Genomic DNA, 15,391 nt, shown 5'->3' with positions numbered 1-15,391 from the left:
ACAAAATTCACTCATCCTGGCGCTAACGATTATTTTGCTCTGTAGGATAAAATGAAAAGGGGCTCACTTGGCGCACGCACCTATCACAAACGTCACCGTTTGACGTTAGTGACGTTTTGGGATCGCTCGCTCTCTCGCTCGTTCGCTCGCTCGGCCGTCCTCTCGCTTCTGCACGAGTGAATGTTTCGATTGGCAAAAAAAAAGAAAAACTCCGCCAGAGTGTGTAAACGGGGTATGAAAATTTCAGCCCGTGTACGCTGGAAAAACGGTGCAATCAATGGTGTAAAATCGCCCATTACCATGCGAACGTGCGTGCTTTCTTCGGCTGGCGTGGCTAGCGAGACGGCGTGAACAGCCAGGGAGACGAACCAGCCAGATCCGCCGATCCCCCCCTAGTGCCCGTCCCATCAGGCGGAGGATGTGGTAGTAGCCTGTCCGGCCTGTGGCAAAAAGGGGGCACCGAAGGAAGAAAAAAATCCCCCGAAGAAGCACTGCGACACAGCAGGGAAAAGCAACATCACACGGGTGGCCAGGACCGTCGTGGCAGGGGGCGCAGGAATCAGTGGTGTGGCGTTCAGGGTTGTTTTGAAACTGCAACAACAGCAATGCAAACGACATCAACAGCGTTATCCAACGCACCACCACGGCCGATACCAGCAGCAGCAGCAGCAGGATGCAGCGAGGAGTAATGTCATCGTGGAGCTGTAACGCGAAGGAAAACTCGACAAAGCTTATCTTTTGCACGCTGCACCGTGCTGCAGGGAGGGAAACGCATTTCCATCGTCTGTGCAGCGTAGCTTGCTACTAGTTTGGCGTGGCAGACCGTGGCTCGTGGGTGCAAAAGCGGTGCAAAAAGCCTGTGCAAAAGCAGTAATATTTGCAAACATACTCCCTCTCCCCGGATGTCTACAGTACTTTTATCAAAGATGAGTTTTTTCAGCTCCGGAGTCGGATAAATCGGGCGAGAAGCGCGCGCGGCCCTTCCATCGTGTGGGAAGGGTCAGCCCCTAGAACAAAAAAAAAAACGACTGGACACTGTATGCGAGGTGATAGAAGAACTATTTCTGGTGCCAACCAAGAACATTCCTTGGAGAACAGTCATTATGGACATTAGCGAACCACCGAGCTGTATGGTTTAGATGCAAGAGGTGTGATGAAAATCGTTCGCTAATTTAGAAGGTGTTTGTGCGAATTTGCGCGGTTTTTATGAGTTCCAACGGTTGGTGACATGGAAAAACATTTATCCGGTGTGGTCGTTTAGTGCAAAATATTGTCACATTGCAACGCGGAACTACTTCATTGCAGTCCCAACGGTATCTCCGCGCTGTGGATGGATCTATGGACTACAAATAGGATTTACTTGAAGCAATACGGTTTACTGCAATACACAGTATTCAAAAACGTCAGTCGATTATTCTGCATTGGTACGTATAAAAACAAACATACCCAGGGATTTAAGGAAAATGGTCTGTTTTGGGGTTCAACATTAAGCTCCAATAGCATCTCTACACCAGCAAGGGGGCTTTGCATTTACTGTGACATTGCAATGCATCGCAGCTTCTTTTCACTCTAATTAATCGTAACTTTTGTATTTTTGTTTTAGCAATACTATACAAGTAGCTTACACGCCACATACAGTACAGTTTTTGCAGAAACAGCATCGAATAAGTCTTAGTTTTGGCGTTGTCTCGTACGTTTTGCACCACGGAAACTTATCTCTGTGGTGCGCATGTTTCCCTACATTTATCACCGATGTTATTGTATTAATGTTTTGATATCGATCAATTTGAAGGAATGTCGTTGGAATAATTGAGTTTGAGTAGTGAACACTTTGTTGATCTACATTTTCGTGCAGAGAAATTGTGTTTGTGTGTGCATTTTATTATGCATCAATATGCTTGGAATATAATTGTGCCAAGTTATAAATATTGTGGAAACTCGCTTAGTATCGTTTTCAAACGTTCAACCAACTTCGTGTTTGTTTCAACCAGCTGAAGAGTCTGTTTGCAGAACATTGATTTTTTTACTTTCGAATTTTGATCGTAATGTGGTTTAATTTTATTATCTTTCCAAAAATTCTAAAACGCCTCTTGAGGTAGCATCCAACAGTATAAAATTCCCAATATAAAGATTGATTAACCTGTGCAAAAACAAATTTTCAAAACGTTATCAGTTGCAACTGGCTCGATTGGCCGGGCTTCTCGCTGAAAGCGCACAGTGAGCTGTCAAACGACTAAAAAAGACAAACGAAAACAATGTCCCACTTGGCACCTCAAGGGTTGAAGTTTTGCCCTACGGGTGGCTGGCAGCACTGGCGCACTTTCTTGACAGTTGGCGCTTGGGATGAAAAAAGAAGCAAAAAAAAAGGATGGAAAATTATAATGGCGGCTGTGTCTCGCCGTACCAAATTTTCGGATTAAAACGCGTTTAATTCGCACCGAAATAGAAATGGTAGGTCGGAAGCGGTGTGCAAGTGCGTTCGGTATCGGTTGGTGATGGATGCCGCGGTGCATCTCGTGCGTGTTGTGCGCTGTTTGGTGAAAACAATGGCGGCCCAGTCACAATTTGTTGTTTACTCTTTTACGATGGAGCCACACCACACACAGAGTGTGGTGTACAGAGTGGAGGCCAAATGATCGATGATTGTAATTGAGTCGGGGAAGGGTGTGCTGTGCTGTGGTGTGTATGTGTGTATGTAGTGTGCAATCGACGTTTTTCCTTTTGCCCCATTGCCCCGTGCACCTATGCGTGCTAGATGCACTGGCTGGATAAATGGTTTCGCGCGGGGGGAAGGCAAATTGTGAAATGCAGTTTGGGCGCATCCATTATGTTGCGGAATGGGAAACGAAAAATTGCAAGCCAGTTTCGCGTTCCGTCCCTTCCTCTCCCTGCCGTCATATCCTTTCCCTCGCCGTCATCGTCATCAGCGCCTCCGTCAACATCCGCGCAGCCTGGCCTTCGCTCTCTTCTCTCTCTCTCGTTCACTCTCGGGCGCTGTACACGCCAGGGCAACCAACAACAGTATCATCATCAGCATCATCATCATCATCATTACCATCATCAGCAACAGCAGCAGCAGCAAGCAGAGAGCAATTCAGATGGGTCAGGTGAAGTTTGCACGGTGGCACGGTGCACTCAGCAATGGCCGACAGGTCTGCCACTGGTGCCGATGCAACGCCAGTGCGGGAAAAAATGTTTTGAAAGATCCGTGCAAGGATTGTTCCGCCCGTCCGGTCGGGATATTTCTTCAGTGCACGGTCCCCAGAAGGCAGTAAGATAGAAAGAGAGCCATCGTACCATCATCCCCAGCGATGAGTGCTTTCCGTCTCTCGCGCACACGTTCGCTCACTCGCTCTCTTCGACGTTCACGACTACGCGTTCCGTCTCTGTCCGTCACACGCTCGCATGGCTGCGTCTCCATTGCACCACCGCGGTGCTTACTGCGTGTGTCAAACCTTACAGCGCTCATGGTGTGGTGGTGGTGTGTGTGCGCGAGAGTGTGTGTACATTACAGTGTGTGCGTGTGATCAATTTCTGCGGAGTTTAAGGCGATGGGTGAAAAAGAAAAGCAAAGAAAAGAAGGTTTTTCACAGTGGTGTGCGCCTTGGGGAAAAGCAATACGGGGGGAAAAAACAGCATGACAAAATTTCCCCGCGATGCAAATTGGCGTGTGAAAAGCATAGCGATCATGCGAAAACGCGAAGAATGATAGAACCCAGCAAGGGGGGGGGGGGGGGGTCAGCGGGGATTAAGGGAGGAAGCAATGCTGTGTGCTGACACAGGGGCACGAAAAGGCATTAATAGTAAACATCTCTCTAATGACGACACACTGATGACGGTTTCGTGTGTGCGCGCGTGTGCAGCGGTGTGAGTGTGTGTGTGTATGTTTGCGCGATTGTTGAATGGTTGAAAAAGAAGGTGAAAAAGAAGCGGACGAAACGGGGCAGGCAGGCGGGTTTGTCAATGATACATTTGCGGGTGTGTGTGCGTGTGTGTGCGCGCGCGGGTGTTGAGCCATCTTCCTTCGTGTTCGATGATCAAGCGAACAACAATAGCAGCAACAACAACAATGGTAGTCGAAGAGGCAGGCAAAAAATAGGAAGTTAACGAATACTAAGAAACGCGTGAATAGGAAAAAGTGCGTCAACAAATGTGTCAAAAAAAAAAAAAAACAGAAATTAAACAGGTTCATTGCTCTTGGTGGTTTTTATTCCGCATCTGGCGTTGAAAATAGTCGAGCAACATATTTTTTTTCGACCACCACGACACAACCAACCACCATCGCCACCCGCTGGAAAAATAGTGTATGTTGTTTTCGGGTTGAGGGTGGGTGGGTGGGTGCGATGGTTGGGATGAGCAGCTTGGCCAAAGAATGCATCCTTCTGCATCGAAGGGGTTGTTTGGGAGGGTGGTGGTGGTGTTTGGGAGGGGGAGGCTGACGACAATGCACAAGGAGCGAGAGACACGGGGTACGGCGGAGCGATGCTAGGAATTGGCTACTTGGATGCTACTTCGTCTTCTTTCAACCGCTGTATTTGGTGGGAGACGATAAAGAATGTTTCGCTCGCACTAAGGGGTAACGGCGGAAAAGCAAGAAGAAAACCAACAATTGTGTGTGCAACATGATGAGGCCGAATGAGCCGAAACAATAAAAAAAAAAGATCTAGGAAAAAAGGGCGGCGGTGAAAGATGAAGGAAAGTTCGTATGCGTTTGTGTTTGTGTGTACGGGCGCAACGCATTGTGGTGTTGGTGGTGGTACTACGTCTAGAGTGTCATGGAAAAGTCGGGCAAATGATGTGGGAATTGCTATTCGATCGGAAGACGAAAAAGTCTTGATGCGACCACCCGCCCGTCCGCGCACGGAAGAAAAAGAATGATGGGCGAGGGAGTGAGAAGGGCGGTAAGAGTGAAGCATCCGATTTTGATTGTGATTAATGCGTCGCTCTGGATAAGCGCGCGAGAGAGAGAGAGCGCGAACGAATAATAGCAGCAGCAGCAGTACACACACAACAGCGCCTTCTGTGAGAAGATGATGGAAGCAGGGCAGCGAGCAAGTGTGCGTGCGTGCTTGTGTGTCCCCAGGGGTGTATGTTCCTGCGTGCGTGCTGGTGTGTGTGTGTGGTGTAAAAAGGGAAGCGTGTGTACAGTGTCGAAGGCGCGCGCGCGCGCTCGCGCACACACCTGAGCGTGAATGTATGTTCGAGCGAGAGAGAGAAAGAGAGAGTAAGCAATCTGGCCGACAAGAGAAGGATGTGAAATGCGTTTCTGTATGCCTTGTGATACGTGAGATAGGCGCGCGCGCCTGTGTGCAGGAAAGAGAAGGCAATACAGTGTACCGAGATGAAGAATAACACAGCAAAAGGTGGCGAGCCATGCGTACGTGCGTGTGTGTGTGTGTGTGATGTGTAAATTTCAGCGAAAAGTATTCACTTCCAAGAAAAAATCATTCAATCAATGAAAATATGCAAAAATCAATTCGCATCCCAATCTCGGTTAGAGAATGATGCATCCCTGGGTGGTGGTGGTGTATGTGTGGTCATGTCGTCGTCGTTCGGCGTAGATGTGTGTGTGTGCGCGAATCAAAACACACAACTGAGCAGGTGTAGAAAAGAAGGGGGAAGACGAGGGGATGGGGGAAAAATGGGGGATGAAAGTATGCAAACTTGGGAAGCTGCGTGCATACGGCACGGGTGTGCGTGTGTGTGTGTGTGTAGTAGCTCTGCGCGCGCGTGTGTGTGTGTTTGTATGACGCGGTAACGGTGGATGAGTTTGATAATAATACACCAAAGCAATTGGAGTAGCTAGCGGGAAAAAGGTGCATGAATATTATAAACGGAATCTGATTCTCAGCCTCAAAGGCAACACGGTTCTATCGTGCGCGAGAGAAAGAGAGAGTGCGCGTGTATCGTCATCGCGATGAAAGAGCGATTCGTGATTCCTCTCTTTCGAGAGTGTGTGTGTGTGATTGTGTGAATTCTGTTGCTACGCGCGTTGAAGGAATAGGCGCAAGAAAGTGCGAGAGAGAGAGAGAAAGCGAAAAGAAGAGGGTGTGAGATTGGTGGATAAAGTGGTGACGATGAGGATGATGATGATGCTGGCTGGCTGCTGCTGCCGTGACTGTCTTCGCTTGATGCTGCTGATATTGCTCCCCCTCTCTCTCTCTCTGTTGCTGCTGTTGTTGCTCCTACTGATCATCCTTTTACACACTTTGCCTGTGTCTGATGTTTTCTTCACTGCCATGTTCGTTTCTAGCTGTTCTAGTCGTGTGGCACAAATCGTCGCTTTTCGCATCTTTTTGTTTTCCATCCTGTGCTGCTTTCCTGTCACACAGTGGCAATATCAAAACGACACACACCGAACTTCAACCTCTCATGTTACACATCCGCCATCGAAGGTGCTGGTGTGATGTTGAGAAGTGCAAACCACCCCCCCCCCCCCCCCACTCCCGTTTTCTTTTTGAAGAAGAGCAAGAGTTGCTTCCGTTGTCGCACAACAAAAAAAATAATAATAATGCGCACACATCTGTGTGTTCTACCGACACAGTTCGCGGAAGGATGTGAAGATGCATCTTCCGAAGGCATGCATATTAGTGCAGGCAGCCGCACTCGCCCCCGTTTTCCCGCGAGCCGAGGGAAAAAAGAGTCGCCGTCCTGCAGATCGTGGAGAAAAATCACATGTGCGCGTTAGTGTGCAAGAAAGAGAAGAGATATGGAAAGAGAGAGAGAGAGAGACAGTGTGCGCGCGCGTGTAACATCATGCATGTGGTAGAAAGAGAAGCAACACATACGCGCTGTGTTTCGGTTTTTCATTTACGAGATTTCTCTTGCTTGCTTTGCACATCCCGTGTTCTCTCGCTCTCTCACTCTCGCTCTCTTTCTCTGTGTTTCGATCCGTCCGGTTGAATTTTTTTGCTTGGAAGATGGAAGCGGAAGGGCTCCTGCAATGAAGGGAAGCGAAACCAGCAAAAGACGACACACGCGAGGTCGGTTCTTCACACACAACACCATCCGCCGCGAGCAAGTCGTCATTCGCGGGCCACCCCATCATCAACGCATTCACACACACACACACACGTGCACGTGCCAGCAGGCAAGCGATCACCATCCTCTTGGTGTGTGCGTGCGTGTGCATATCACAATCGCGACGGGTGGTGTGGCGCGTGTTGTGTTCGCGCACTAACCCAAGCGCGGAGTGTTGGCTGCACCGCCGCCAAACCAACCAACCTCCCAGCAGCAGCCCCACCCGCTTCAGCGTGATTCCACACGTCGCGACCATTATTCGCGCTGTATCGATGGGAAGTCGATGCATACTGGGGATGCAACTCTCCCTCTCTCCCGCTGGCCCTGCCATTTTTCTGCATAAGGTGCATTCAAGATCGACGTGCGCGCGCGCGCTCTTCCGTGGCCTTTCCAGCGCGTGGTGCTGTGCGTTCTCGATCCAATCCGAAGCGCAATCCGTAGCGGGTCGCGGGACATGCAAAACCAGCGCGCCGTCGTTCCTTTTTTGGTGCAGCTGTTGGAAGCAACAGGAAAGAGCGTGAATGAAAAGAAGGAGAACAAAAAAAGCAACACGTCTGGCTGGTCTGGCCTGGTCTGGTGTGGTGTGCGCATACCACTTGCCAGAGGGGTGAACGTTTCGGCACACATCTGTGCTCGTTGTTGCGCTGCACCGAGGGAAAATGCATCGGCTGGCTGGGCGACAAATTTTGTCAAGCATTTCTTCGGCACACGTGTTTTGGTTCAATTTCAGAGACTTTCAGACGCTCAGGCTGCCTGCTTCATTCACGGAGCACATGTTGGAAAATTTGAAACCGGTTTTTTGTTTTGTTTCGAATATTACATTATTGTACTTGTTTAACGCAATACAATATGCAGCTTTATCGCTTCTGATCGCGAGCTTGTGAAGAGTGGACATACAATGTTGCTAATGTTCTTGTAACTGAGCTCGACTCAACCACCCACCACCGACATCATGAGGCGGGCACACATCATCATCGACTAACATCGGCTTGGTCAATGATAGCTATTAACTCGAATCTTTTAAACATGCAGCGGCGAATATATCCAATAGGCTCAAAGCCTCTATATACAGTCGTTGCCACACAAATTGCTCCAACTCACCTATTTATGTCTCTAAGTTATGAATTGTTGACAGTGCGCATCAGTTTTAAGTCTGTCTGTATGTCAATCGTTTTATTTACAAAATCTAACGTAATGTCGGCGAATTCTTTCCAAAACTCATCCACTAAGAGCATCTAGGCAGCCAAAAAGCATATAATGCAGCTTAGAGAAATTCGCCATACGGAGACATTAATGTTGAAGAAACAATTCATCTTGAAGAGACTTCGATAGACTTCACTGTAATGAACAAAGGAAGAAAATGTCACAAGTAATGCAGTCTGCATTGCAGGAAGTTCAAGCTTTACTATTTACTATTGAGCCTTTGAATTCTCTCTTATTCTTTCTCTTGTTTTGAATCCTCAATCAACATCTTTACTCGAAGGGTTTTCTTAGATTTGGACCCAATAATTGAAAAAAATGGCACAAACCATTTCAAACACTCGCCCCTGGATGGCAAAAGCGACGAAATCAATCATTGATGATTCCATGAGATAGTGAGAGTGAGTGTCGTAGTGTGCATTTACTAGTGCTTCCTATTTCTAACCGAGACGAACACTATCAATTCCTACACCTATCAACTCTTCCCACCTACCACTAATGCACGGGATGCATTCTCTTGCTACTCTTGCGTCTTGGGCTGTACAAACGACGCGATAAGCAGCACAGAGTGATGCGTACGTGTGCGCGAGTACTACGCGAGCGTGCCGAGAAGCACAAGTGCGCTCTCGCTGCAACACACTCGTCCATAACCACCGCCTGTCCAGCCCCCCCCCCCCCCCTCCATCGACACTACGCGTAAAATAGCACGAACGCGTTAGCACGTCTTCCGTCCATCCGTCCTTCAAAGCCGATCGGATCAAAGCAAACAGCGGAGATCGTGGCAGTTAGCGCGCGTAGAACGCGGATCTCTCCCGGCTCGACAAAACAAAGCAACCCTCCGAACGCGCACTACCACCCTTGTAGGCAGCTCCGTGCGTCTGTTTGTGTGTGTACGCACTCACACACTAACACACGTGCCAGTCAACAATAATCGAACGCGCGCGGGCGGCGTTCGTTGGCTGTTGGGGTGTCGTCTTTCATTGGGCGCGGATCGCCGCCACCGCTCGCCTTTGACGCACTTGAGCGAACGGCAAACGATCCTCCATTGGTGTGAGTGCGTGTGTAGATAGATCGGATTTAACACATCCCGCAACACACAGGGGGATTTTGTTGTTGGCTGTGTGTTGTGGCGTTTGTTGCCGGAAAGCGGAAGGGGAGACAGGGAGTTCAACCGTTTTGAAAAACCCGCGAGTTCAATATGATCATCCCGCCACCAGAACCTCCGCTCCAGATCGCTGCCCTCTTCTCATTCCCCGGTACACGCGATTGATCGCGGTTGACGATAGAGTTTGAAGACAAAAGCACAGCGCCATGTGTAGCAGTAAAGGTGTGTGAGTGTGTGTGTGTGTGTGAGCGACAGACGTGCCAGCGAAATCCAAGGCTACAAGCGCGCGCGACACAGAGACGGTCTCGGGGCCGATGGGTCGATGAATGTACGATGAAGGCGAATTGGGGAAGGTGAATGAACAAATCTGCTGCCGCTGCGCGCAGTTTAATGAATCATCACGATCTTCTACTGGGTGGGGATTTTGACGAAGTCGTCTCTCTGTGTGTGGCTTTTTTTGCCTTTTTTTTGCTTCTTATTTGGAATGTGCCAATCGTTGTTGGATTATCATTAAGCAGTAATTCTTCCTTTCACGGAGCAAGTGCAGCACATGAGGGTCTTTGTTGGCATCAATGTAGTGTTAAGGGGTGAAATAGGAAAATCATGAATGCAGATATCCTGACAGACAGAGTGATTTTTTTAAGTTTTTGTATATCATCACGAGATAGGCACACACACTGGATTCTTATGATAACATGTGATGCAATTCCAATAAGATTTGCATATTGTTTCATAATTTGCGAAATGAACTGAAATACTTTCTTATTAAACTTCTACAAACGCTAACGCTCTACTTGGAAAGTGATGGAAAAATGATGTTTTCGTTGGAATCGATTCCGGCTTGCTCCGAAGTTTTTGCGTCTGAATCTTCTTATTTCTATTAAAGAACTGATTCTCATTCCGGAGTCAATTCCATTTCTGGTGTCAATTCTGATTCCGTTACCGGAGCAAATTGTGATTCCCAGGCCGATTTCGATTCCGAAACCGATCCCGATTCCGGAGCCGATTCCGATCCCAGAATCGATTCCGAAATTGGCTCCGGGATCGATTTCAGCATCGGCTTCGGAATTGATTGCGAATACGGAATTGGAATCGGATCGGTCCAATTCCGTGCTCCCACCGCTAATTCCAACCATATACGGCAAAACTTCAACCTGTCACGGCAAAACGACAATCCCGTTGCCAAAGAAACCACCCAAGACGCATTAGCATGCAGATTGAACGGTGGGGGTAAGAGGCGCCACCCGGATGAGATTTCCTCATTTTCCCACAGTGGTTGATGGCTAGGCTAGACATGAGGCGCGCTACTGGCTATCGTCAGGCTCAAGAATTCGAACGGGACTTTGGTTTCGGTTGGGCCGTGATCGATCGTGCGCGCATATGGCGTATTTTATGTGTTTTAGTACAGTTAGTGCGCGCATACATTCGCTTGTGCTGGCTCTTTGCTTTCCTTCCTTTCAGCAATTGTCCGACCCACGATGCGGGTCTGGTCACAGTAGGCCCGAACTAGCCAAGACTTAAATGAAAACACAGAACACAAGCGATGGAATGGAAAAGAGGAAGCAAAAGAGGGAGGAGGGAGGACGCCGTTAGCAACTAGGAAGCAGAAAGACAACAGAGCGCGGCTGCTCTGCCCTTCCCACTGGCGTCATATATCCCAGCCCCAGTGCTCTGTGTTTTTTTGGTAGAACGTTTGCTTCGATTGCTTCGTTTAAAACATAAAATAGAAAACTGTGTGCGTACACAGCAATGAAAGAAGAAGAAGCTTCCGCGCGCGTCTTGGGAGGTTTTTATCGGGAGAGTCTCTAGCGAAGAAGGAAGTGAGAGAAAGTGAGAAAGAGAGAGGGAGAGTGAGAGCGAGAAAGTTAATAGGCGAGTAGAGATAGAGACAAGAGAGAGTGAGATAAAAACATCATGCCCTAAAGGGCTCCCCAGTTGTAAGCGCACAACACGCGTCAGGGAGAGAGAGAGAGAGAGATAGTGGAATGATTGTTTTTCCCGTGCTTCTTTAGCTGATGATCGATTGATGCGAGCAAGCGGGAAAGGGCGTCCTTAGTCAATAGAAGCGCAGCATGGCAGCGCGAGCGAGAGCGTAGGTAAAACAAATTCTGCATCTTTCCCGTCCCGCCGTGTTGCTCTTCTATTTTGGAGATGGGGAGGGGGGGTGGGGGGGGAGGGTGAGGGAGCCTCTTTTAGAGCGAAAATTCCTGCCGCACGTTTGCGTTCGCACAGACGACACCAAAGCGTGCCCCCAAATCCGGAGGGGGAGCGGAGAGGCGGGGATGATGGAATGCATGGGCCAGAGGAAGGGGAGTGAAAACCGCGAGAATGATGTTGATGGTTGTTGGGGTTGTGTTGTGGTGGTGGTGTCGCAAGGTAGTACCGTACACAACACGAGCACACGCAGCACAACATTGTGAATTGTCCACCAACATGCGGGAGGGAGAGAGAGAGAGAACACAGAAACAGCATTTTTGGGGAGGCTTTAGAAGGATACCCTTTTCCATGCGTATATTGGAAGGTAAAACCACTGTGTGTATGTGTGTGTGTGTGTATGGGTCATCATAGTAAAAGGTGCCGAAAAGGTATGCGCTTGTGCCGAAGAGGACGAAGAGGGGGCTCCAAACGGGGGTCGGGCGGGAGATGATGCTGAAGAAAATTCCTTTCGTTTCCGGTTTCCGCTCTGAGCGAAAGAGGCTGATTTGTTGCCCATGTGTGTTGGTGCCCCGTGTGGCCTAATGCCTGTTTTTGTGTGTGTGCGTGTGTTTACTCTCGGGGGGGGGGTTGCGATACTCCTGGGCGGTAGTGATGATGATTTCGAGTGGCTCACGGATGCTGATGATGGTTGACAGAGAGAGGGCATGAGAAGGAGGTACCTCAGCTTTTCTGCACGGAAACGGTTCTGCGGTGCCGGAAATCTTCCCCGAAAGGAAAGGGTAACGAAGTGTGGGGGGTGGTGGGAGGCCGTGTAGAGCGCAAAGTAAGCATCTTCTGTGCGGCCCTCGTCGAATCGGCCCCAAACCGGGGAGGAGGAAGCAATCTGATCTCGGGCCACCGGAAGGAAAAAAAACCGACGGGGTGACCTGTTTTGTTTAGCCTCTAGTGCGTTTGTTGGGGGACATTGGGGGAAACTGAAACGGGTCAAATCCGCCAATCATGTTTTGTCATTGCTGGTGGACTATTCTAAGGCTACTTTTGTCTTTTTCTTTACTCCCCAAATTCGTTAATTTTTGAATCCTCGCATCATTCGATGAACTTCTTAAGTAGGCCTCGCTAACTTCATCGCCCCAGGCAGTACTGTACTGGCAGAGCGTGTGTGTTACACAGCATTTAACCCAAAGAAGCCGAAGGAGCGCCTTGCGAAGTGGTGGTGTGGAGCAGCAAAGGCACTGTGTGTGCGTGTGTGGCGGTGGGTGGTGCTGCGCATGTGTGGGGAATTGCGAGGAATGGGTGGAATGCGCACACGGAGCACGATATCGAATGATAAAACGAGCGAAAAACGAGTCCACCAACATCACCACGGGCAGAGGATGTAGGATGCTCCGGCCCCGCTCCGTAAAATCATGTAAAATGAGAAAAGCTTTTGAAAGGCAGAGGTGAAAGGAAAAGTGTTGTAGCGGGGGAGGCTTTTTTGTAAATTACACACACACACACACACACGCACACCCTTCTGATGTTGTTTGGCGGGCGGGGAAGACACACACCTTCCCGCGTGGATCTTCATTAGGGCCAAAGGTGGTGGTGGGCGCGATTGTGCGTAATGCTTGCTGTTGACCCGTGCCAATAAACGTTTTTCCTACAGACAGGCTGTAGAGGAATGCGCTAAATAAGGGCCTTTAAAAACTGTCAAACGAAATGGCACTTCCGGTCCCGTACTGGGAATGAAATACTGTGAGAATTGTTCAATTTATTATAAACATTCGGATCATCAGGCTGTCGTGCTGAAAATTGTTTAAATACCTTCTTGCTTTGGATTGGCTTTGTATCAAAGATTGTCCAAATATTTACATCCAATACACTCAAAAAATGCAAGCATGTCAGCTCATATTATTAACAATTTTCCTTCTTTCTTCTCATTTTAGGTCGCGTTCTCACCGTATTATTACTACAAAAAAGCTGAGTAACTGAGTGTGTGTCTGTGTGTGTGTGTATGTCTGTGTGTGTGTGTGCGTGTATACATGTGTTGTGTACACCGAGCCCGAGGAGCGATACCACGTGAAGCACGTGAAGAAAGACCACCGAAAGCCTGTGCACGAGGGAACGATGCGTTCTTCTTCCTGCCCAGCAAACGACGAGCGAGTGAGGCAAACGGTGCGCCTAATAAACGTAAACAGACAAACGGCAACCGAGTCAAACAATCATACACCTGTGCCGGTGTAAGCAGCCCCGCAGGAGAGGGCAGGCTGCCGCTGTAGTGTGTACTCCAAGAACGAACGAAGACAAATCAACGTCGTCTCGGTCCGGGCCAAAAGGCAAGCGAGATAAGCGACGTGCGGCAAACACATTGCAGGACATATCGTGCGAAGAAGCTAAGATAGAGAAAGCGAGAGAGAACGATAGATATTACAGATACAGAGTTTACAGCAAGAAACTTTGGCGATCAGCGTCTTTACGTTCCAAGTCCTCGCTCGCCCGCGCGTGATCCACCAGTGCGTGGGGTCACACTGGTGTGCGGTGTAGGTGGTGGTAAAGAAGTGTGCTGCGTGGTGCGGTGTACCAAGTGAGAGTAAGTGTGTGTGTGTGTGCCCGATCGCGTGGTCCTTCTGGTAGGGCCGATTTTGCTAACTTATATGTGCAAGTGTCACGGTGCAGCGGGAAGAAGTCGCGGCGGAGGTAATGGTAATCGTGCTGACGTGCGTGCGCCCATACGATTCCACTGTTTGCCCTTGTATGTAAGCGCAACGGGACAGCACCGGGCAACCGATCGCGCGACCGTGCGCTAATCGCGGGCCAAACCCTGGCAAAACAAACACCGCCCCCCACCAACCACCCCACCACCACCCCACACAGAGAACAATGTCTCAGAAGAGCCAGAAGCGCACCAACCGGGGCGAGAACGATGGGCCGCCCCCGATCAAGAAGCGCAAGGGGCGGCCCCCGGTCTCGTCGTCCGGGCTGGAGGACGACAAGGACTCGCCCGCATCGAACGGTGGCGGCGGCGGCGGTGGCGGCGGCAGTACCGCGGGCACTAGTGCCGGCTCGAGTAGCGGCGGCGGAGCAGGAGCAGGAGGAGGAGCTCCGACGACACCGACGAAAAATTGGCAGCCGCGCTCGGTCATCGACTGCAAAATGTCGAGCATCTACAATCGCACCGCGCCCGAAGCGCCGGCAGAACTGTTCAGGTAAGTCGGTGGTGGCGAAGATTCTTGTCTCTTGGTTTGGTAACCCCTCCATCTCCCACCCCCCCCCCCCCTCGTCCCACCCTACACCATAATTGTTTTGTTCGCAATCATCCAACCGCTTTGCAGGAAGGACCTTATCAGTGCCATGAAGCTGCCGGACTCGGAGCCGCTCGCACCGGACGAGTATTGGGTCATCAACGACCAGTGGAAGCAGGAATGGGAGCGGGGTGTGCAGGTGCCCGTCAATCCCGATTCGCTGCCCGAACCGTCCGTCGCTACGCTGCAGGAGAGCTACTTCAAGAAGCGGCATGATTTCAAGCTGTAAGACAAAAAACCGACCCTGCTGCGCCCTTGAGTACCCACGATACTAATGCGGTTGGTGTTGGCGCTTTCCACCCTTCTCGCCTTTTTCTTTTTCTGCAGACCGAAAAACAAATACATTCGGATAACGAAGGACGAAAACTTTACCCATGACCAGCACTATCTCTCGAACACGCCCGCCATCGCGGAGAACGTGTGCTACTACGATCTGGACCAGATCGATGCGGCCTGGCTGAAGGTGCTGAACGGGGAGCGCAACCTGGCCGGCTTGGTGCCGGTAACCGACGAGCAGTTCGAGCGCGTAATCGAGGAGCTGGAGGTATGCGTCGCCGCAAACGAGCCGCGTGCAAATGCGAATCGCCTACATGCTAATTGGTTGCGTTTTTTTCTCTTCTTCTTCTTT

At 49.9% G+C, this 15,391-nt stretch overlaps 1 protein-coding gene across 2 annotated transcripts in view; it reads left to right on the top strand.

Annotated features, from left to right (window-relative positions):
• Positions 1-72: 72 nt before the first annotated feature.
• LOC4576338 (PHD finger protein rhinoceros) overlaps positions 73-15,391 on the top strand; it is a 33,235-nt gene continuing 17,916 nt past the window's right edge. The window contains exons 1-4 of one of the 2 annotated variants that reach the window (XM_061650544.1): positions 73-1,424; positions 13,408-14,667; positions 14,794-14,988; positions 15,091-15,307. In XM_061650544.1, the coding sequence (XP_061506528.1) occupies positions 14,342-14,667; positions 14,794-14,988; positions 15,091-15,307 (738 nt within the window). In that variant the 5' untranslated portion in view covers positions 73-1,424; positions 13,408-14,341. Of the gene's footprint in view, positions 2,452-13,407; positions 14,668-14,793; positions 14,989-15,090; positions 15,308-15,391 lie in introns of both variants that reach the window. The other variant, XM_061650543.1, reaches the window with a different exon arrangement.

The sequence above is a fragment of the Anopheles gambiae genome, chromosome 2 (assembly GCF_943734735.2).
Source record: "Anopheles gambiae chromosome 2, idAnoGambNW_F1_1, whole genome shotgun sequence".
Classification (NCBI taxonomy): domain Eukaryota; kingdom Metazoa; phylum Arthropoda; class Insecta; order Diptera; family Culicidae; genus Anopheles; species Anopheles gambiae.
The sequence above is the reverse complement of the archived record's forward strand: the minus strand, read 5'-3'. Positions and strand labels throughout refer to the sequence as shown.